The 23,022-nt window shown below is 49.1% G+C and overlaps 1 protein-coding gene across 2 annotated transcripts in view; it reads left to right on the plus strand.

Moving 5' to 3' along the window:
* The first annotated feature begins 1,807 nt into the window (after nt 1-1,807).
* ASIC1 (acid sensing ion channel subunit 1) overlaps nt 1,808-23,022 on the plus strand; it is a 105,168-nt gene continuing 83,953 nt past the window's right edge. For both annotated transcript variants that reach the window (XM_054012159.1, XM_054012160.1), the window contains exons 1-3: nt 1,808-2,658; nt 3,104-3,498; nt 7,868-8,063. In XM_054012159.1, the coding sequence (XP_053868134.1) occupies nt 3,134-3,498; nt 7,868-8,063 (561 nt within the window). In that variant the 5' untranslated portion in view covers nt 1,808-2,658; nt 3,104-3,133. The remainder of the gene's footprint in view (nt 2,659-3,103; nt 3,499-7,867; nt 8,064-23,022) is intronic.

Below are 23,022 nucleotides of genomic sequence, written 5' to 3' on the forward strand. Positions count from 1 at the left end.
CAGGGATTAGCACATACAAATACCTGAGTGCATACACTATTGTGGTATCTGGGTTTGCAAATTGTGCGCACAGTTTCATGTATATTTTTGCATATACAATTACATGCACATGTGAACCCATGATCACACACATTTATCTCGCGTGTTACACAGGCGGCTATGAAAACAATGTCCATAACGTTGGTGGTGTGGTTGTCTCCTTCTGTTTCTTCCTGCCTCCTCTCCTGTGTTGACTCTCCACCTCTGATCAAATGTTGCCATTAAACCAATCACTGCTTCTTGTTGATTCTCTTTGAAGGATGTGGGAATTGAGATCAGTGCTAGAACTGGGAAAGCCCTGTTAAGCCCTCTTTCCCATTCATTACCCCCTTGCATCTGACTGTTCCCTATTCGTGTCATCCTGTTATGACCGCCCTGATTCTGGGAAGGAGTGGGAGAGAGAGAACCAGCTGGAGTTAATCCAAGGTTCCCAGGGTGAAAAGGAATCAGCTCCTCTGCCGTGCTGGACTCATTACTACCTGCTAGCCAATGACCCTTCAACCAGGCAGGCCTGTCTGTCTAAGATTCAGGGTGAATCTTCTTTAGGAAACGGTGTTCTCTCACCTCACAGTAGCGAACATGTAGTAACTAACATGGGGTAAACTCATGAAGACAAGGTCATTTGTGATTTTCAGGTTGAGGTAAAGACTATGGGGAACCTAGCATTTACCATGACCTACTAACAGGCGTTAAAACTACAAGTGCCTTGTCTGCATTCGGATTTTACCACGTTAGGTAAGATGGTTAAAAATTCGCCTTTTTTTCCTGGTATGGATATGCCTCAAAAGAGCATCCTTAGAAAGGACAAAAATCAAGTCTCTCTGAGAGAGAGAGAGCACAGTGTCTGTGTGTCTTCTCAGTAACAGTCTGAGAACAGTATTTGTTTGGAGAACAAAATATCTGTTGAGCTCTGTGCAAGAAGAGAGAACTTAAAAATCTGAAGGTGCAGTGGATGGAAAGCAAAAGGCATCACAATTTCATGGTTATGTACATGGAGATGTTGAGCTGTGAGAACCCTAAACACTTTCATCCGTACAAACAGAACCCAGGAATCATGGGCCACCAGTCCCCTCCTCTACCTCCACTCTGCCTTCCTTGCAGAATTCCACTTGGCTGCTCATCTGGGGAAAAGTCTAATGTGTTATTTTTTATGAGCAAGTAAAGCTGTCTTTGGGGTTTTATTTCTCTGTTGTCATCCTCATGGTCAGGGCAGATGAGCAGGTTTTTGAGCTGCGGAGAGAATTTTCGTGACTATTTTGCAAGGCTCTGCAAACTATAGAAAAATGGGGCCGGGCCGGAGGGCGGGGAAGAAAAGGAATTGCTTCACTGGGAAATGATTGAACTTGTAGAGCTAGGAAAAAAGAGTGTTTGAGACTCCATGCCCTTTTCCTTGTAAAGCTGTAAGTGCAATGTGCATATTTATTCTGATTTGGTAGTGTTTTACACCCACTTTGCACTGGAGTAAATGATGACACAAAGTGCAGGGGATAGAGAATCAGGCCCAGAGAGTTTCAGAGGATAGAAATAAATCACTTAGATTCACCATTGTCCTGCCAGACTCAGGGAGAGAGAGGGACTTAGACAAGTGGCTATTCAGCTCCTCCTTATTCTAGCCTCACTGATCCATCACAAAGACTGAACAGAGGCAAAAGCATAGAGACTGCTCTGGTCACAGCAACGCTGCTGTTACAGACTAGGCTCTGCCACTGGGTTTGGGATGAATTGGTAAAATTGTGATTGAGAATCCTAGGAGGGACGGTATGGCAAAGACCTATTAGATCAGCGGATTCATGCCTCAGCCAATGCAGGATTGTTCCCTGACCAGGACATGGTGTGTTTGTGGCAGGCAGTGGCATCAGCCGAGAGAGGAGCGGAGCATTGATTAAGAGAGCAAGGGGGGATGGGAGAGTGTCTTACACACACATTATCCACATGCACACAGCATCAGCCTCAACAGCTTCTGCCAGCCAGTACAGCACAGCCAGACTGCGAGCACTGCCTCGGTACCTCCAGAGCTGCTCTCCTCCTCCTCCTCCTCCTCCCCCCTGGTCTGTCTTTCTCTCCCTCGCTCACTCTCAGCCCCTGCAGGACCCGTCCGCTCGCCATTTGGGCCCCACCAGCACGGAGACAATGAATTCATGCGGATTATGCATCTGAAGGAATAACAAGCTTCTGAATAGCCACAAGGGGAGGTATCCATGTGTTTGGCAGGGATACAGACGCCTGCTCGCTTGCTCGCTCTCTTTCTCAATCGCTCTTCTCTCCCTTCAGCTGCCTCCTTTCCGGCTATGATCTTCTTTGATTTCCCTGAGCAGCTGCAGTGAACAGGCTCCTTGGTGCAGCCCAGATCCCACAGGATCGCACCTTCCCTCCTAAGATACTTGAGGGGTTAGGATTATTTTTATTTCTCTCCCTCTTTTTCCGGTTTTCCTCCACCTGCCAGTCTCTGTGACTCTCACATCCTTCCGTGCATGCGTCTCCCTCGTTCCCTTCTTCTCATCCAGACGGCGAGAGGTGGAGGGAGGTCCACCCTAGTGCAAGGACCTGTCTTCTTTGCTGCTGGGACCAGCCCTACAGGAGCAGTGTGGACCCAGCCCTGGACGCTGACCCTGCCTTCAGGTTTGGATTCTTGTTTCTTTGGTCTGTTTCTTGACATGCTAGTGCTGTGTGTGTGGTGGGGGGGGAAGGTGGAGGAAAGGGGGAGGATCTGATAAGCCGGTGAAAGAGTTTGGGGGAGAATGGTAACTAGGTTTGGTGTATGGACATCACAGTGACAGAAACAGGGTGGGAGGGATGTAGAAATACAAGGGACTGTGTTCAAAAACCCAGTGCCTGGGATGGAATCCCTCAGAGGCATCTGGGAGCATCCTCCCAGGATTCCCGTCATTCGCTCCATTTCCTGGGATGTTGAGTCCACTGGGAATGCACCTTTCATTACTGCCTCTCCCGCTATGGCATCTTTGCTGTCCCTGCTGAGGTCCTTCGCCTGGGAGGAGCAGCAGCATCCAGGCTGGCCTGTCCATTTGTCCGTGCTGGGAGTAATGGGCTTCTCTGTTCTTCATAGAGTGGCCCGCTCTGTATCTCAGCCCTGACTATGATGGACCTGAAAGTGGACGAGGAGGAGGTGGAGAATGGCCATCCAGTCAGTATCCAGGCCTTTGCCAGTAGTTCCACTCTGCATGGCCTGTCCCACATCATCTCCTATGAGAGGTTCTCCTTCAAGCGCATCCTCTGGACTCTCTGCTTCCTGGGCTCTGTGGCCCTGTTGGCCTATGTCTGCACGGAGAGGATCCAATACTACTTCCTCTACCCTCATGTCACCAAGCTGGATGAAGTGGCCACAACCAGGTTGACCTTCCCTGCTGTCACTTTCTGCAACCTCAATGAATTCCGCTTCAGCCGTGTAACAAAGAATGACCTGTACCATGCTGGGGAGCTCCTCGCTTTGCTCAATAACAGGTGGGTCCAGGGAAGCCAAGCCCTGAGGGTGCTGCATGAGCTCAGCACTGCTGATCTAGATGGGACAGTACAGCACCATGCATCTGAATGTGCTGACATCTATGTGCACACAACCAACAGGGCACTGTGTGCACATCTGCACCTAGGTGTTCGACAGACACGATACTCTGGCACTAGAGATACATCCATGCACCTGCATAAGCTACACATGGCTCCATGCACCATGTGGACCTACACACACTACATGTGCACTTCCCTGTATACATTCCTGGAGATATGATGCCCCAATATTCAGGCCTAATTTAAATATTCAGGCCTAATTTAGTCCCATACTCTGCATCTAAAGCAGTTCCCTCTGCAATGCATACCTGTCTGCTCCTGAATGCCCAAGATAACATTCACACCCTGATCACATTCATGCCCACCCCACCGCTGGCACTTGGGAAAAATGGCACTTTCCAATGGGAAAAAAGAACTGCCACTTGTGTGAGTAGCTGGGGAGGGGAGGTGGTCGCACACCAACGTGGGCAGCCTCAGCAGCCCTGTGCTAAGACTGCTATAATAAGGACTTCTTTTGTGGTATGCAAGTGAAAGATGAGATGATGGGTGAGTACAGCCCTGGCACGGATGGGCACAACCCCAATGAAGTCAACAGCCACAGCTGAATCTGGCCTGGGGTCCTCCTGGCATCTGCCAACAAAGGAAAAGACTGAGAGCAGGAGCCCAAAGTGATCCCGTTAACACACTGCTCCTCAGGATGAGGCTCAGATGCTAGTGCTACCCTGGGTGCTTGGCTGGTAGACCTGGTGGGTATATTAGGGGAGGGTGTGGCATGGATTGCTTTCCTGCAGCCCATGCCCCACATGGATGGTCGGTTGCAGGAAAGCAAAACAGCTCTGCACATGTTGGCGAGTCTCTTTGTCCACAGGATGAGTGGCACATGCAGGCAGATCCAAGGTACCACAAGGAGATGGCAGGACAGATGGCAATAGTGTTTTTATCTATACTTTAGGGAGATGTAAACTCCCTTGGCCAGCTGGGGCTGGGACAGTGAGGAAGTGCCCATTATATAATGCCCAGACGCCCACACTGTGTAGGAAAGGACTCCCATAGATGCTTCTGCCAAACATTAGTATGGGACCCAAGGGCTCTTATGCACTTTCCCCATATTAGCATTCAGTCCATGTGCCACTGGATTTTCCCCATGTTGGTACAGAGCCCTGAAGAAGTGAGGTTCTTACCCATGAAAGCTTATGCTCCCAATACTTCTGTTAATCTTAAAGGTGCCACAGGACCCTCTGTTGCTCTTTACATGGGTCACTATCAATTCTTCCCATTAAGCATTTGCTTTCCACTTCCAGGCTTGTCAGTGTTATCCAGTATCTGTGCTGTGTTGGTGGCAGCTCCCTGCCCAGTCCCCAGCCTTTGTCAGTGACAATTCTTGGCCATTCTAAACTGGCAGCAGCTCCTGCTCTTTGAATGAGCTGGCTGCTGTTGTAACTGCTCTCTGTAATATGCCTGAGAGCATGAAAACTAATGATCCCTGTGCACGTCACTGCAGAATGTGACAGCCACTGGTGTGTGTGTGTGCACACGCGTGCAGCATTGCCTTCTGTTGGATAGAATCAGAACTGCTCAGCTGTGTGTCCTAGGCCCTATACTGCTAAGGCCCTATACTGCTAAGAGCTGATATCATGGGTCTTCACTTTTGGAGTAATACCCTGGCTGTTGCTGTGAAGATCCTTGTGGCCACTGTGTGCAGCAGAGGCACAAACATGAAACCCTAAGAGCTTGTCTACACGGTGTGACAAAGTGCTGTACAGGAGTGTGATCTGTAGAGCACTCCAATGTGTTGTGCTCCAACTGCTCTTTGTAGACCCTGCTGGCACACTCTAAAAGTTTCATGTTAGTGTGCCAGCAGGATCTACATGGGGCAGTTGGAGTGCAACATGTTAGAGCTCTCTCCAAACAATACCTCTGTAGAGCACTTTGCTGCACCGTGTAGACAAGCCCAAAGTGGCTGCATATTTGATCCAATCTGTTGTGTGAATCCTCAGTCAGTGTTCAAGCAGGTCCTAGTACATGCAAATAAATGCCCTGTCCTTAGGGCCGGCTCCAGTTTTTTTGCCGCCCGAAGCGGCAAAGCGGAAAAAAAAAAAAAGATAAAGCTGACCGGTGGCACTTCGGTGGCAGCTCAATCGTGCTGCTCCATTCGGCAGTGGCAATTCGGCGGCGGTCCTTCGCTCCCTCTCTTCCTCTTCGGCGGCACTTCGGCGGCAGCTCAAAGAGGAAGAGAGGGACTGAGGGACCCGCCGCCGAATTGCCGCCGAAGACCCGGACGTGCTGCCCCTTTCCATTGGCTGCCCCAAGCATCTGCTTCCTTCGCCTGTGCCTGGAGCCGGCCCTGCCCATCCTGCTCCCACTAAAGTCAACAGGGAAACTCACACCGACATAAAAATGGGAGCAGGATCTGGATCCAAGGCAACAGAGGAAAGACATTTTCATCTACTGAATAAAAGAAAGGCTGTGCGATTAGGATGAGTAAGTGAATGAGTTATAAGACGGGAAGGAAGGGGGCATGGAGACACACACAGGCTGCACCTTAAAGTAGGTTGGCAAAACCTGTTTTGCCTGCAGTTGTATCAGCACCTCCTGCCAGCCTGTCAGATCGCACAAGCTAAGCCAGGTTGGACTGACTCGCTCCAGAGCTGCAGGGAGAGGTGCTGGTGATTCAGTAGAGGGCAGCCTTCCCTCTGAGTTAGTATTGAGCCGGTGCCCCAGTATAGTCTTAGAAGGATGCTGTGCTGTTTTGCTCAGATTAAATGAAAAGATCCCATGCTGGTGGTTGTAAGAGGGTGGTAAAACCTGTACCCTGGCCATTTACGTTTCTGATAGTTACTTTCAGCGTCCCTAACTCTTTTTCCACAACCCCCCCTTCTCAGTCAGATGTAGTTTTCTTCCTCATTTCCTGTCCTAGCCTTTTGTTTAGCAAGTCTGTTGTTAGGCAGCTGTCATGCTGCCCGAGAGGTGCAACATGAGAACATAAGAATGGCCATGCTGGGTCAGACCAGTGGTCCATCTAGCCCAGTGTCATGGCTTCCTATGATGAAATGCAGATTGGCTGTGTATCAGTGGTGAACGATTGACCCCTGCTTATCCTTCTTCATCATCATCCACCTCTGGCGTTTAGGGCAGTGACGAAGCTCCTCCACTCCTGTCTATTTCTGGCAAGTCTTTCAATGGTTCCCCAGCTGTGCCCCAGGTTTTTCAGCTCAGCTTCCACAGCTCTTTGCCATGATGTTTTCCGGTGGCCTTGTTTTCGCTTGTCTTCAAGTGTCCATCTTATTGCTACTCTGGTGATGGAATCAGTTGCCATCCGAAGCACATGACCAATCCGTGTCCAGTGCCTCTTGGCAATGATGGTGCTCAGATCCTCTTGGCTGCACCATGTAAATAGATCTTGGTTTGAGATTGTTCTGGGCCAACAGATATGGAGGATTTTTTATTTTTTATCCTTGTTAGTTACTGCTATATATCACTTTGAGATGCTTAGTGGAAAAGTGCTGTGGGTGGGCAAAGTGCACTAGACTCCACCTCCAGCTACCCCAGCATGGCCAGGCCTCCTACCCCAGCACCCATGCTGCCAGTGCCCCCAGCACCTTCAGCTATCACCAGCACCCACCATCCCCTCCTCACAGGCACCCATCACAGCTGGCACGTGTTGTGCAGCTCCATGGCCTGCCAAAAGGGACCACTGTGATCATCTGGTCTCACCTTGCCTTTTTTAGAAAACATCCAGACTTGATTTAAACACTGCCAGTGATGGACAATCCACTATGACCCTTGGTAAGCCCTTCCCATGGCTGATCACCCTACTTGGGGCAAGGTGCATTGTCATATGCTGAAATTTATGGTTCTATGGAAATTATTTGCAAATATGCAATTCGTGTGATTAAAAAATGTTCTTAAAATGTCACGCATGGAGCAGCACAAAACTTGGCATTTGGGCCTAGGCCCTGTGCTATATTGTAGCACAAGGGACACAGGCATATCTCAGTGCTGAAGGGTGCTGTGTTATTCTACAGCAGAGGAGACACAGTCTTGTGTCAGTACTGGAGGTGCCTGGATGCTGGGCATTGGTGCTGTACTACAAGGTTACATTCTGTCCTCCAATTATAGACATCCCACTTAAGTTAGTGGGCCAGCTCTGCTATCACTGATGACATTGGTGTCAATGTGGAAATAACTCCTTTGAAGTAATCGGTGACATTAAGAGCAGAGATTAGCTTGGTGGGAGTTGCACCTGTATATGCGAGGACAGGACTCGCTCCAACAAGGATTAAGAAGTCTCTGTGCCCTGTTTTCCCAGGTATGAGATCCCAGACACCCAGATGGCTGATGAGAAGCAGCTGGAGATCCTACACGATAAGGCCAACTTCCGAAACTTCAAGCCAAAGCCCTTCAACATGCTGGAGTTTTATGATCGGGCTGGCCATGATATCCGGGAGATGCTGCTGTCCTGCTTCTTCCGTGGAATGGAATGCAACCCAGAGGACTTCAAAGTGGTAAGTGCTGTGGGCTTCCTCTACTCCTGATCCTTTGTAATAATGCTGTGCCTAGAGCAATCTGGATCATGCCACTGCTTTTCTGATCTAGATTTGTATCCTGAGATGAGGGTGTCTTGTGAATTTACACTGTGTGTAGGATCTGTGGCTGGCATTGCTGTGAACACAACAGGAATTGATGTGGGACATTATGGGGGTGGCCCATGGTGGGTGCTGCTCGTGGGCACCCTCTGCAAACATTACATCGACTCTCTGTGGTGAATGTTTCTGTGGCCACGTTCTAGGATGGGAATTACTGTGGATATGGTATAGTCATGTGTCCAGGGTGGATATGTCTGATGGTGACATGCTGGAGGGAGGACTTGAAAAAGAGACCGAGAGAATTTTTCTGTCAGTGGTTATGCAAACTCTCTTATGTGTCTGAATAGCACATCCTTTGCCTTTGACAAGAACTGGCTTGCACCAAATAGCAGGTATTACAAAAGGAGGGGGAACTTTTCAAGAGAGAATACACTTGGATCTGCATCCATCCATGCTCTTTGTGGACATTGTGTAGCCTTTGGCAGGTATTTCTGTGACTCTTGTGTAGATATTTCTGTAGTTGAACATGGTATGTGATTCAGAGGGGTTGAGGTTGGCACACCATAATCATGTACATACATATCATGGCAAATTTTCCAGCCCTTAGTGGGCAGGTCCTGGAAGTGGGCAAATCCTGGTGGTAACCGATGGCTCAAGTGATACTGAGCAAAGTGGGTATACTGTGCTGCAGGAACCAGAGTGGTTGGTACAGAGACTGCAATGATTCTGGAGTGGTGAGGTGTGTATGTGGTGGGGGGCTCTCGCTCAGCAGAATGACATGTCAAAGGATCATAGAAATGTAGGGTTGGAAGGGACCACAAGAGGTCATCTGGTTCATCCCTCTGCACTGAGACCGGACCAAGCCATACCTAGACCATCCCTGTCAAGTGTTTGTCTAACCTGTCCTTAAAACCTCCAATGATGGGGATCATGTCAACTGCAGATGTGGCAGGAAGCGTTGGTAGTATGAGGAGGGAAATTATGTGACGCCAACTTGGATCTCCCAGGTTTCTGTGTGTTTGAATTGACATGCCCAAGAAAGGAGGGAGCTGCCAGCTATACATATGATATTTGCCTGCCTGTAGCCACCTCCCTCTCTCTCTACCACTCCATCTTCTAAAATGTGCAGCAGTGAAATAGTTAATACTGACATTATTAAAGACCCATCATTAGGGTTTAGAACTAACAACTCAGTGAAATTAATGGCGGACCAGCTTACTGTTTCAGGCTCTGTGCAGACCTCGGTTAGACTTGGGTCACATTTGGGATATTTTCTATGCAATATAAGGGTTTTAATTTATTTTTGGTTTTTAAGACTAAAGCTGGGGTTCTTCAGAATCTGACTGTTGTGTAGGCCACATGAAGCACCAACCAAGCCAGTGGGGCATGAGGGGCCCAGGGCTTGACACCCCTTAGAGTCAACAGGCAGCAGAATTTAAAGGCCTCTGTCTCAGAAGTCAAGTGCTGGGGGCTAGTGCCAGCTCTATGGGACCTGATGGTGCTCCTTGCTCTGAGTAACAAATTTCAGATCATGCCTGGTTCTCTGTACTCTTTATATTTAATCTCTCTCTCAATCTGTGTGTGTCTCTCCTGCTCTATCTTTTTTATCTCTCTCTTTTCTCTCTCTCTCTCCGTTTATCAGTTTTTCTTTAGTCTAGATTCTTTCTCTCTAGCACTACATTTTAGAATTCTAATTGCCAGTACATCCATGGCAAGTGAACTATCCAGTGTGTCCTCTGCGCCATTTCCCCTTTGCAAGAGCAGCCTTCGGGGCAGTCTCAGAAAATATCTGCCCGAGGAGTGCAGACTCTCATGGAGTAAGAGGAAATCCCTCTCCCCAGATCTCAGCCCCCTGCCCTCTATTCTGGAGCCTCTTTTCCATTGAGCGGCACTGTAATGAGATGTCACCAGCAGAAAATCTGGGGAGAGTGAGCGAGACAAATGACAAGACTGAGAAACATAAATAGACACACAGACGCTCCATGTATCAGTGGAATATAATTTTCAGTCACTCACTCGAGCTTTGTCATCTCCCTCTGTACTGTGCAGTGTTTGTTTCATGCTGACACATAGATCCGATACACAATAGAGCCTCTATGATAGGTGTCTCTCCCTCTTTCTCAGGTGCATCTGTAAATTATACAATACTAGAACTTTGAAAGTTGGCTAATAAGTTCAGTGGAGAGAGCTGGCACTTTGTGTTTGAGAACAGGCTCAATTGTGGTGCTGCTAATGGAACATGGTCCTACTTCTCTGGCTTCATGGTTCTTGGAAGAAACACAAATCCAGGGTAGGTTCCCCCACCCACCTCCAAAGACGTCAGCCATCCCTCATGCTAGGATTCTCCACAAGCTGAGCAGGGTTGGGCCTGGGTTGGTATTTGGTTGGTAAACCTCTGATGTTGCAGAAGGTGTTGTTTGTGACATTATAGGTGGCACTCTTGCTTCTTGAGTCTGTATCAAGTGGGGAGAGGGAATCTTTGGGAGGACTACATCGAGAGTAATGAGATGAGCTGCTGCTGTCTCAGAAAGCTGAGGTACTGATGGTTATTGTCATTAGAGGTCCCATGACACTTTGCTCGAGTGCTGGTGTCCACGTCACATTCCAGCCCAAGTTATTCCATTGTGCCTCATTAAATTCCCTCTAGAGTTTCAGTTGGATACAAGATTCCTCTTCATTAACTGCCATTAACTTCATTAACTCCCATGTTGTTTAGTTTGTTAAACAGTCGCTATGTTCCACCCCAGAGATGGCTGCATTTCAGTGGAGGGTGAAACCATCTTTATATTCCCCTTTCCTTCCTTGTGGGGATATTGTGAGAATTAATTCATGTTTATAAAGAGCCTCACATTCTCAGATGACAGGAACAACAGAAGTGGAAAGTGGTGGTTGCTGCAGATCAATCTTGCACTGTTGGGTCCTCAAACACAGGCCATGGGTTGCAGTCTGTACAGTGTGACCTGAGCAGTACTTACACCAGTGAGCAGCTCAGACATTCACTCAGCTGAGTGTTGTTCTTCATGTGTTTTTGGTACACCCACGGTAGTGTCATCTGTAGGTGGACCAGAGAACTCCAGGCTTTATTTTGACAACTTTCTTCCCTTGCCTGAGCCTCAGTTTCTCCATCTATGAAATGGGGATAATTCACATTTACCCACATCATATGAGGAGGATGGTTATGAAACATAATGCATTCAAGTGTGTTGTTAATAATACCTAACTCTAATATGTATGTTAAGGGTTTTGAGACCCTCAACGAAAGATGCTTACTTAAGTACAAACTATTCTATTTTTGCAGTTGATGACAGCAATAAGTACTCCAGGCTGAGCATTTCCAAATGACTTGAGGAACCTCAGCTCCACCTCTCCATCAGTTTGGGCTTACTGATTGGATTTCCCAGAAGTAGGTGGTACGAGCTGCCTCTGACTGACAGTTTCTCAGCAGAATGAATTGGACTGATGGTAGCATTGAGGTGCTGGCCTTTGAGCCATCCTGCACATTTGTTTTTAGCTGACAGTAGATTTGCAAATATGCAAGGAGGTTTTTGTATCCAATGCTAAGTCAATGGTCCCTGTCATGGGGGTTGCAGCAGGTGATGATAAACCACGATGGAAGTTGTGAGTTCAGGCCTGAATGCAACTGAATGAGGTATCTCAATGTCAGTGTTTGCAGATGGGACAGTGTATATCGAGAGAGGGTAACTGCAGCTATTTTTTTTTAATCAGTAATTTTGAACAGTGTGGTGAATTAGCTAGTTTGCATGGGCAGCACTGCCCTCCTGTGGATGGAATCAGAGCTGCTGCACTGTGTGTCCTAGGCTCTGTATTGCTAATAGCTAATGGAGAGTCCCTGTTAGCTTATACATTGGGGCTGGTACCTTTGGAACAGGGCGATCTGAGTCTATCTGTGAAAGGTCTAAGCTGCTCAATGTGACACTGGATTAGTCCGTTCTCTTTATGAGGGTTCTGCTCTAGAATATAGTCTGTTTTGCATCTCACACTTGGGACGAAGAACAACCAGACTATATTAGTGGCTGTTTCATTATTACCTCCTGGATTATTTCTTGTGAGCAGGTTGATATGATTTAATGGATTTGATTACAAAAAGCTGGCTCCGTGCTATATTTATGCTGCTCTTTGCATTCCCCTTGCAGCCTTGAACATGCAGGTTTTGTGCATAATATGTTAGAAGAAGCCTTTGCTCTGTCACTGCCTTTGCATCACTAGAGTTCCTGCAGCCCCTCTCGCTGAAATAGTTATGAAATATTTGGCCATGTTTCCCTGCACATGGGCTCCAGGGGCTTTGTCAGGGGTGTTTGTGTTAATGCAGAATATCATTTCACTTGAGGAAAATGATGTAGCAATCCATTTCTCCCTTCCCATGTCTGTTACGTGCTCTCTCTCTCTCTCCATCCAGTCAGCCCCCTTCCACTCACTCAGTCTTTTCCACTCTCTCTTCCCTTCTTTCCCAGCCTCTCATGCATCAACTTGTTCCTACCTCTTCTTTTTCTCCCCCCTCTCTATCTTTCCCCCCACTTTTCATCTGCTTCCTCCTCTCACTGTCTTTTTCTCTCTCCACTCGCCCCCCCCCCCCCCCCCCCCCAGCTGATTCTCCAGGGAGTTTGCTCAAGTAATAGTAGAGCTGTGCTGGGAAATACCCATCTGCACAGAAGGGAAAAAACCCTTAAAGGCAGCCGTAGATCACTGGAGACACTTTGAGGGGATTGTGGTGTCACTTAGTGCTGTTTATCCAGTTTGTAATTCATATCCTATTATCTTGGAATGAACCCTGGGGCAGGCTTTTCCCAGAGCATCACATCAGGATCTGGCTTTGTATTAAGCCTTAAAGAGCAGTAATCCAAGAAAGGAGTGAGATTTTTTTTTCGAGACAATGTGAGAAGCAGGAACATTCAGAGGGTTTTGTTTTTTAATATGAAAGATGGAAAAACCTGCCAGAGGCTTTTTAAGAGGTTTTCTTAAAGGTTAATTTCTGCTGCCTCTGCCTCCCTTCTCCCAGCTTGGATCACTTCCACCAGCGCTGTACTGAACTGGGTTTGGTGCCACAGGCTTCTTTCTGCATGGGCAGTTGCAGCCTCAACTGCATTAAAAAAACTGGTTAGTTTGTGCTGGGGCCTGGGGCCATCTGAAGGAGCCTTTCCTGTGAGATCTAACACTGCGGCGTACCATGGCCACAAACACGCTGCAGATTCTGGGGATTCCCTCTCATTCGCACCACAGTCTGCACCCCCCTCCCTCCAAGTCTCTGGGAGCTGAGCAGCAGCCTTCGTCCCTTGCCTGCAGCAATGAGGGGAGCAGGACCATTCGCAGCCCTGGGCCCAGGCCCACATTCAGACCTCTGATCTGTTACTGTCAGCATCTCTCAGGCACTCAGCAACTTGCAAATTTAAGCCTGGTGTATGGTGCTCTTATAGTAGCCTCAGTGTCAAGTGTGCATTGTGCTTTGGTTGAAACAGTTCTGTCTGCTTTGATATTGGGGGTTCTGCCTCTTTAAGAGGAATGGGAGGCTAGGGCTGGTTGGAAGAGGAGAGAAAGGAAAGAGACAATGCTGGTAGCAGAGAACCAAGGATCTGGTTCTGAGTGTTCTGCAGGGATGATGTGGGAATGGGGTTGAGTTATTTATTGCCATGGCTGAGCAATTTGGCGATGTAATACTGTGCTTGCTAAGATCTGGATATGAATTATTAATTAATTAGAGCCAGTCACCTGTGGCAAACAACCCCCCTCTCCCATCCCATGTACAGCCCTGTACAGTTTTCTTATCATGGGTTGCATGTTAGCACCTTCCTCTTATGCCAGAGACAGCGCTCTGGACCCTTCACCACTGCTCCTCCTGCTTGTCATGGTCCTGCATAACCCCTCCCCTTTCTGCTCCTTTTTCTTCCTCTTCTTTTGTGTGCTTGGCTCTCTTCTTTCCACCCTTCAGACAGACAGCCTGGATACAGGCTCCTCCTGCAGAGCTCTGCTTCCCCTCACCTTTGAACTTCGCATGTCTGAGTTGGGGCATACCTCCCTGGCTCTGCTTGCTCAGAGCTTCTCTGTCACACCTAGAGTTTGGAGAATCATCTATAACTCCTTTCACAGATGCATTTTGCCTCTTCCTGTAGATGAATTTGTCTCAATTTTCTGGTATTTATTTTCTCATTCCAAATTGTTTGCCATAGAATTCTTTACTAGTAACTCCTTGGTTACAAGCATTTGATATACAAGCTATTGTTGATTGGCCGCACAGATCACATGGTACTGTATGGGGCGGGTGGGTGTGACTCTTACAGTCAGGCTCCCCATCTAAATGTTTGAGATTCAAGATTCCCTTTCTGAGAATATTAGCCCAGCATTCCTTTAAAACTAGCTGTGGCTGAGATTGTTCATGCAGGTCTTCCTGGGAAAATGAATGCAAAAGGCGCATGAACATAGTCACAGCAAATTCATTTAAAAATTCAAGTTTGTACCATCTCCCCAGCTCTGCTTATATAAATAAATAAATATATAAATATGGAGATATACCTATCTCATAGAACTGGAAGGGACCCTGAAAAGTCATCGAGTCCAGCCCCCTGCCTTCACTAGCGGAACCAAGTACTGATTTTGCCCCAGATCCCTAAGTGCTTATATTGGAGGTGACTATGATTAAGCACAGAGATTTGATAGTGAGATCTGTATTTGTGTGCTGTATCGATCACATCTCACTGCCTGAATATCCACACAGCACTGGCTAAATTCCCAAACTCCTGGCCCAGCCTACAGTGGACTCAGTCTAGAAACCTCCTGGATTCTCTGCAGTTAATCTCTTTGGCCCCAATTCTGCCAATACTTAACTCACATGAGTAGCTCTGTTGTCTCCAATAGGGCTACTCAAGTGAACAAAGTTACACAAATGCATTAGTGTCTGTAGGAAATGGGTCTTTGGTTATTCCAAATCCTAGGTCAGGAATGGGATGGGATTCGACCACGTCTGAATTAATGTCCCCAGGACATTACAACATACTGTGGCAAATAATGCTCTACATTAAATAGACTGGCTAAAAGCTGGCAAGACATTCTTGGCAACACTCTTTGCAACTACTTTTATGCCTTTGTTCGGGCCTGTTCCTGGCACCCAGAAAGTTCATGTCCATGGAATTGTGGAATGGCTCACCTTTTCAAAGAGAAATTATATTTCAATGCATCTGAGACATGCAGGTGTCCTATTATCACCCCAAAAATGTACCTTTTCCCCCTTGAGGTCCCTGAACATGGCAAGCTTTTCCCCCGTTTAAACTTGAGCCATTTTGTAAACTTCAAATCCCTGATAAATAACAGTTGCAGCAGATGAACAAATGGCCCCATCTGGGACTACAGGGAATGGTGCACCAAGCTTGGGTGATCTCATCCAGGACTGCAGGAGATGGGGCCCCAGGCTCAGGTCACCCTGTGGTTTCATCCAGGATAGAGGACTTGATTGTAATGTCTTACAAACCAGATGAGAGATGGAGCAGAAGCTCCACAAGCCTCTTCTTTGTCAACCTGATCCTCACTGGCTGTTCATGCAAACATCCTGCCATCCTCTGGTTTTCCTGATGGCTGAATTTCAAGACAAATGGTCTTTAGACACACACAGCCCTGCCTGGGAATGCACTTCATGAGCAAACAATCCAGGGAAATAAGATTGCTCCATGAGATGTCAAAGCTCCTGCTCTAATCACAGCATGGACCAGCTGCAGATGCCAGCGTGTGAATCTAACAGCATTGCAAACACGTGCAGTAGGACTCTTGGTCCTTTTCTCGCAACGCTGTGCACTTATCTGAGTTGTCAGACAGTGCCAGTTAGAAGCAGCTGAAGCAAGAGGACAGAGCTAATGTAATAACAATGCTTAGCACTTACATGGAGCATTATAAACACTTCATCCTTCTGGGAGATATCAACTACCCCCATACAAGGGATGGAGAAATTGTGTCACAGAGAGGGGAAGCGACTTGACCAAGGTCATACAGCAGGACAGTAGCAGACCCAGGAATTGTGGCTCCCAATGCCCCCTGCCTTGAACCCACTGGGCCCACTCTTTCTCATGCTCTTGCTGTCTCTGCACACGCTTGGTCACTCTGAGCTCTCACCGATCATTCTCCTGCTCTGAACTCTCATGCTCTTCGCTTGCTCACTCTCGCCACTCTTTTTTCTCTCACTGCTTTTCTGTCTAAATACTTGGATAAGTCTTTCTCCAAGCTTGTTCTGCTGACTCAGCCCATCAGAATTAACAGGTGAGCAACTTCAGCAGTAGCAGAAAGCCTGAGCTTGGGGGAAGAAGGGAGCTATCTCTGCTGCCAGTGGGGAAGGAAGGGGATGCTCCCTTTGGACCCTGCTTTGGCTGGAGACCACACCATCTTCCCCTTTGTGTACCCTTTCCCCCTGGGTTCACTTTGTCTGGGAAAGAGGAAACCAAACTCTTCTTCCCATCACATTCAGCACTACCTGTGCCTGCTTCCCCTGAGCCAGAACTGGCCAGCTCCCACTCGCTTGCATGCCAGGTGACAGACCCACCTCTGCTCCCAGCCATTCTAAGGTGCTGTTACTCCTGAGGACGAGCTCTTGGGACCTCTGCAGTCTCTAATGTTCTGCATGTTTGAGGTACTCTGGTGTCTGCTGGAAACCATGCTTCTTTAAGTTTGTGGGTCTCTTCACCACCCACTTCAGAATGGGCCTCCAGCTTCTGCGGATGCATCCATTGTCCTCAAGATCCATCAGGCACCTGCCTAAACCAGAGAAGATCCTCTCCAGTCTGCTTCTCCTCTCATCCCTCTAAGGCAGGGGTCGGCAACCTTTCAGAAGTGGTGTGCCAAGTCTTCATTTATTCACGCTGATTTAAGGTTTCGCGTGCCAGTAATACATTTGAATGTTTTTAGAAGGTCTCTTTCTATAAGTCTGTAATATATAACTAAACTATTGTTGTATGTAAAGTAAATAAGGTTATTTAAATGTTTAAGAAGCTTCGTTTAAAATTAAATTAAAATGTAGAGCCCCAGACTGGTGGCCAGGACCTAGGCAGTGTGAGTGCCACTGAAAATCAGCTCGCGTGCCGAAGGTGGCATGCATGCCATAGGTTGCCTACCCCTGCTCTAAGGGAACCCTAGGATCTGCATTGCTGTGGAGAAGGTCTGTGATCCCCAGCTGCATTGGCCAGGACCACGTAGGTGCTCTGCTTTTTCTTTCCCATGATAGGATCACAAGAGGGAGCAGAGGGGCCCTAAACGACATCAAACAGGGGACAGTTAAAGAAAATGCTTCTTTCCACAATGCATATGTAACCTGCAGCACTCATAGCAGCAGGATAATGTGGCGGCACATAGCTTAGCAAATTTCGGTCAAGGATATGAAATGTCTGTGAAGGAGGGTTGCCTCTGCAGTTGAACCAGCTGGGATTAATGAAGGGGAAGGGGCCTCAGTTCTCACACTTCAGCACATAAATGGATCAGCAGCTTGAGATCAGAAAGCATGGGATAGTATTGCAGAGTGAGGTGAATTAGAAGGGTGATGTGACGAGAAATAACCCCCCCCCCCCCCCACACACACACACACAAGCACTTAAGGGGTAAGAGGCAGCGGAAAGCACACCTGGAGGAGGTGCCAGGACCAATGGGGAGAGCTTGGTGGCTACTGTAAGTGAAGGGCTTGAGGCTAGACAGGTGGCACAGAGTCAGGCGGAAAGTAGGCCTTGGGATCCTCTCCTGAGAGGAAGCTCTGGAAAAGCATCAGAAAGCTGGGCTGTGGGTGAAGGGAACATCCCTGGACGGGGACCCTGAGAGAAGGCTTGGAAGAAAAACTGACCTGCAGGGGAAGGGAGCACCCCTGGGGAGCAGGCCCTGAGAGAAGGGCAGGATTGGGTGTGGGCTTCGAAAAGGGATTTAAGTCCTGAAAGAGGCGCAAAACTAGGAAAGCTGGACTTTAGAAGAAGGCCTGGACTAAAGGGAAAAGGACCAATAGAGGGGCCTGCAGGAGACCTCTGGTACTGAGACTGTCTCTGAAGGGAAAGGGCAGCTGGGGAGAAGGAGATTCCTAAAGCAGGCTTGGGGAAGAGACATTCCAGGGAAGAAGCCCTGAGGGTCAGAAACGCAGTGGGAGCTGGGCATTCAGGGAGAAGGTCCTGGGAGGCAGCACTCTGGGACAGAATAAGGAAGAGCTCAGCAGAGCCTGGTGAAGAGTGTGCAGAGGGTTGATTCTAGGAAGGACAGAAGTGTTTCTTATCAGAGGGGTATCCGTGTTAGTCTGAATCTGTAAAAAGCAACAGAGGGTCCTGTGGCACCTTTAAGACTAACAGAAGTATTGGGAGCATAAGCTTTCGTGGGTAAGAACCTCACTTCTTCAGATGCAAATGGGGACAAAAATATTCACCGACACCTTCTCTTGCATCTGAAGAAGTGAGGTTCTTACCCACGAAAGCTTATACTCCCAATACTTCTGTTAGTCTTAAAGGTGCCACAGGACCCTCTGTTGCTTTTTACAGAAGTGTTTCTGTTCCTTTGAGTTTAGACCACAGAAAAGGGGCAGACTTAAATTGCGACCTAGCTGGAGGGCCGAGTCATGTGAAGAGGCAGACCGACTGGAGAGCCTGAGTGGCTGTTGTTAGGGGCCCCAAATGGGAAGAGAGCTGCTTCGCCATGAGGAGGCACTCTTGTGGGGAGTCCCACTCTCCATAGGCAGGTTATTCTCTTCCCCTAGCACTGGCAGCTACTTGAGACAGGAGTCCAGACAAGATGGCCCATTGGTTTCTTCAATCATGGGGTGGTTCTAGTGCCACCCTCCTGCTTTGTGAGAATTCATTGATTCATTCTCCCTGAGAAGGTGTCAGTGAATATTTTTGTCCCCATTTTACAGACATGCAGGTTGATGTGCAGAGAGAATAAAGGCCTTTCCTAGCATGACAGAGGTGTTAATGGCAGAGGCGGCTCCTATTCCCATTCTTGTCTGCTGTACCACACTGCTCCGTAGAGCTAGGATTAGGAGCCAGGAGCTCCTAGCTACCAGGCCTGTGGTCAAAACAATAACATACCCTGGTTCCCAGAGTAAAGTTGCAACCCTAGAGTTCTCAGCTCATACTGCCTGTGACGCTAAGCATCCTCAACTCCTTGGCTGGTTGGGTGGGAGCCCTGCTCCTAGGGTCACCTATTTGAGGAGCAAGAGATATTTCATCCAGCCGCATGCTGTAGACAGAGCCAGATTGATCCCCTGTGGCTCTGTGCAGGTGGGCACTCCAGGTAATTCCTCAGTTGCACAGACCTCTGCAGACAGCCTGGAAGCCTGAATGCATCCAGCCAGGGATGCTGGGCTTTGTTGCTGTGGCAACAGGGCCGGTTGCTTTTTTACATTGGTCCCTTTTGCAGCTATTCAACTTCGGTGCCTTTGTTCCCAAGCAGGGAGAGTTGGGGATTTGGTGGGAGGAAGAGAGACAGCTGAGGACGAATGGGGAAATGCTGGCTATCTGCTGTCAAGGAGCAGCATGTGGGGGGAGACAGGAAGAGCTGTGACTTCGTCGCCAAGCTCAGCAGCTCTCATGCCATGCATCACAGCTGCTGTGTTATCTGTCCCCAGCAGAAGGGAGAGCTTGGGTGAGACACAAAGAATGCAAATGAGGCCCTGTCATTACTGTAATAACCATGGAAGCTGATAAGGCAGCACCGGCTGCCTCCTACCTGTTGCCCCCCAGGGGACTGCTTCAGGGATCTTGGCAGATGGAACAGCATCCCTTCGGGGGATAAAATACTGCAGCACCCTACTCTACATCCATGCTGTGATGCCTGCCCTGCGATGCTCTTTGCCTCTCTTCAGCACCTGCCCTGTGGTACTAGCAGTGCACTGTGCCTCTATTGCAATGCCTGTCCTGTGGTGCTCTGCTTCTGCCCTGAGGTACTCAGCACACACCTTATGGCACCTCAGGGATGGTGTCCTTAGCCTCTGTTTGCCGGAAGCTGGGAATGGGCGACAGGGGATGGATCACTTGGTGATTCCCTGGTCTGTTCATTCCCTCTGGGGCACCTGCCATTGGCCACTGTTGGAAGACAGGACACTGGGCTAGATGGACCTTTGGCCTAATATAGCCGTTCTTATGCAATACTATGTGCCCGCCCTGTGGTCCCTGTGGCTGGGGTGCTCTATGACCATACAGTAAGACCCATGCTCTGAGCCTGCCTTGTAGTGCTCTGTTCCTGTGCTGCAGTGCCCTCTGTGCGGAGCTCTGTGTTCATGCTCTGTTGCCCATATTGCAGTGCTCTGCATCCGCCTTTCGGTGCCTGGGATGCAATATTGTAGAATACTAGCCCTGAAGGCAGCAGTCGCAGTCATGTTATTGTATTGTCATGGACCCTTGGCGTGTGTTTGTTGCAGTGCATGGGGAGGATGGGGAGGGGGAAACCAGAAGAAGACACCTCCCAGATCAAACATCCCATAATATGAGAATGGTCTGGGGGCATGTAATGTAGAGGGGCACTCAGTCTCTGTGGCACATTCCATCCCCACCTCCCTGCTAAGGAATCCATTAGCATCGGTTAGGAGGGTGGCACTGGGGACACCTTTGCACTCAAAGCCAGGGAGACCCGTCGGGGGATATGGACCCCATGGTGTTTCCTGTCTGCCCCCACGCACATGCACTCTGCACCGAGCAGTTAATATCTCTGAATCCCACTCCTTAGCTGATCTGGAGTCTCTGCAGGGAGCTGTGTGGGGCCCCTGCTGCATGTGTGTGGAATCTCTTTCAGAGCAGGTGCCATCTGTTCATATGGCTGCCGTCTGCTACAAGCAGCACAATTACCACTTTGCACACCCTTCCACCGTGGGAGATGAGGATTCCCCAAACCACAACAAAGCTACAGGCTGGAAATGCCAGGCTTGCCAGGCTCCCTTGCATGGCTGCACCCTGGGTACTCAGGGTATGTCTGTCCCCACTGAGTTCCCACATGGGTCTGCCCTGGAGCTGCATCATGCATTAGTGCCAATCTGGAGTTCTCAGCCCCTTCCATCATTTGCATTCCTCCAAGCTAGCTCCGTATATCCCAGTCCCAGCCTTGGCTCTGCCCTTAGCACCCCCCTCCTTGCCCAATTGTCTACCCTTCTCAATTCTGCCCTCTGCACCCAGCTCTCCCCACTCTCTGCTCTGCCCAGTGGGGACTAAACTGCCTCCAGGGCCCTGCAGGTGCCAGGATTGCCTGTGTCAGTGGCTTGATGCCATGTGCTGCTCTAATTGATTTTTTATCTCTCCATTAATGTAACAGAATTGATGTAAGTAACCTCCTGCCTCTGGAGAGAGAGAGGCCAGGGTAATGGAGCCAGCTAGGCCTTGGCTCACTCAGCCTTAAAGGGATGCTGCAGCTGTGCTTTGATACCATCCTGCTGGCTTCACTGGTGAAGAGTGTGCCCAGCTGCTCATGGAGATGTTCCTTGTTCCCAGGAACTCATGATTCTGCTCTGGGTATTTAATTTAGCAGGAGAAAGGGAACCTCTGGCCTTTGTAAGGCTCAGCTTCATCCTCAACTTCAACGGAGATCATGGGTCAGAAAGGAGCCCCTGCCTAGTACCGCTCCATAGGCCAAAAGTATTGTGGGTCAGAGAAAGCATCTTCTGCTGAAGTTTCCTGTACTGGACACTGCTGGAGAAGATGGGCACATCCAGCATGTTAGGAGGCAGAATCTCATCTGGGATGGCAGGAGGTGGGATATGGACTAAACTGACTGTTAGTCTGATGCAGTACTTCCAGCCCTGTGTTGCTAGACATAACCCTTCTGTGATCAGGGGCAGGGTAGTGAGAGGATGAAAATTCTGGGCTCCACTTATTTCATGACCACATTTCTGAGAGACATAAGGGTTTCAGAAGGCTGCAAGGAATCTCCCACCCTGGCCTTGGCTTTGGGTGCCTTTTCACTGCTCTCGTTGAGTTGGGAATGCTTTGGAACTTGAAGGGAAATGGGAGACCTGTCAGCCTGGCATTCCTCCTCCACTATTGATCCATCCAGTCCGTCATGCTGCCTCCAGCAGTGACCAGAAGAAGAAGGTTGCCATGGCCCAGATGCAGAGGGCTGGCCACAGGAACAGCCATGCCTGTGAGAAGTGGAGGCTTCTTGCCTTGCTGCTTCTTTTTCACAGATAGTCTTCAGAGAAAGTAATTTTCTAACTGTGCCTGTGGACACTCCCACCCCCCGGGTTCCAGCACTTCCCCCTTTGCCACTGGTGGAGAAGGAGAGCTGTGCCCTAGGCAGCAGGTGCCAGGCAGAGCCAGCTGTGGCTGCTGCAAAGGGGAATGTGTTTATCATCACGTAAGGGTAATTGGGGCTCTCCGGGGATGCAGCCTCCCGCCTTCCCTTGGCTTGAGGAGATGAAGCTCTTCCCTGAACTTATTGGACTTCTCAGACATTCAAAGTGGGAAATTGATGACTCTCTAAACAGAGCTGGAGAGCGGAAGGAGCCTCAGGGGAATGAATGGAGGAGCTGCTGCCAGCTCCATGCAGTGCAGAGGCTGCCTGGCTTGGGCTGTGGCACTAGGGGCACCCTTGCAGCCCCTCATTGTCCTAATCAGCAGGCATGTCTGTGGCTGGCTGTGTGTGTGTGATCTGTAATGGTAACAAGGCAGGTGGACAGGGCCGGCTCCAGGGTTTTTGCCGCCCCAAGCAGCCAAAAAAAAAAAAAAAAAGCCGCGATCGTGATCTGCGGCAATTCGGCGGGAGGTCCTTCACTCCGAGCCAGAGTGAGGGACCCTCCGCTGAATTGCCGCCGAATAGCTGGACGTGCCGCCCCCCTCTGGAGTGGCCACCCCAAGCACCTGCTTGCTAAGCTGGTGCCTGGAGCCAGCCCTGCAGGTGGGTCCCCTTACTGGTTGGTGAGTGTGAACCCAGGCCCATA

This window comes from Malaclemys terrapin, chromosome 23 (assembly GCF_027887155.1).
Source record: "Malaclemys terrapin pileata isolate rMalTer1 chromosome 23, rMalTer1.hap1, whole genome shotgun sequence".
In the NCBI taxonomy this organism is placed as follows: Eukaryota; Metazoa; Chordata; order Testudines; family Emydidae; genus Malaclemys; species Malaclemys terrapin.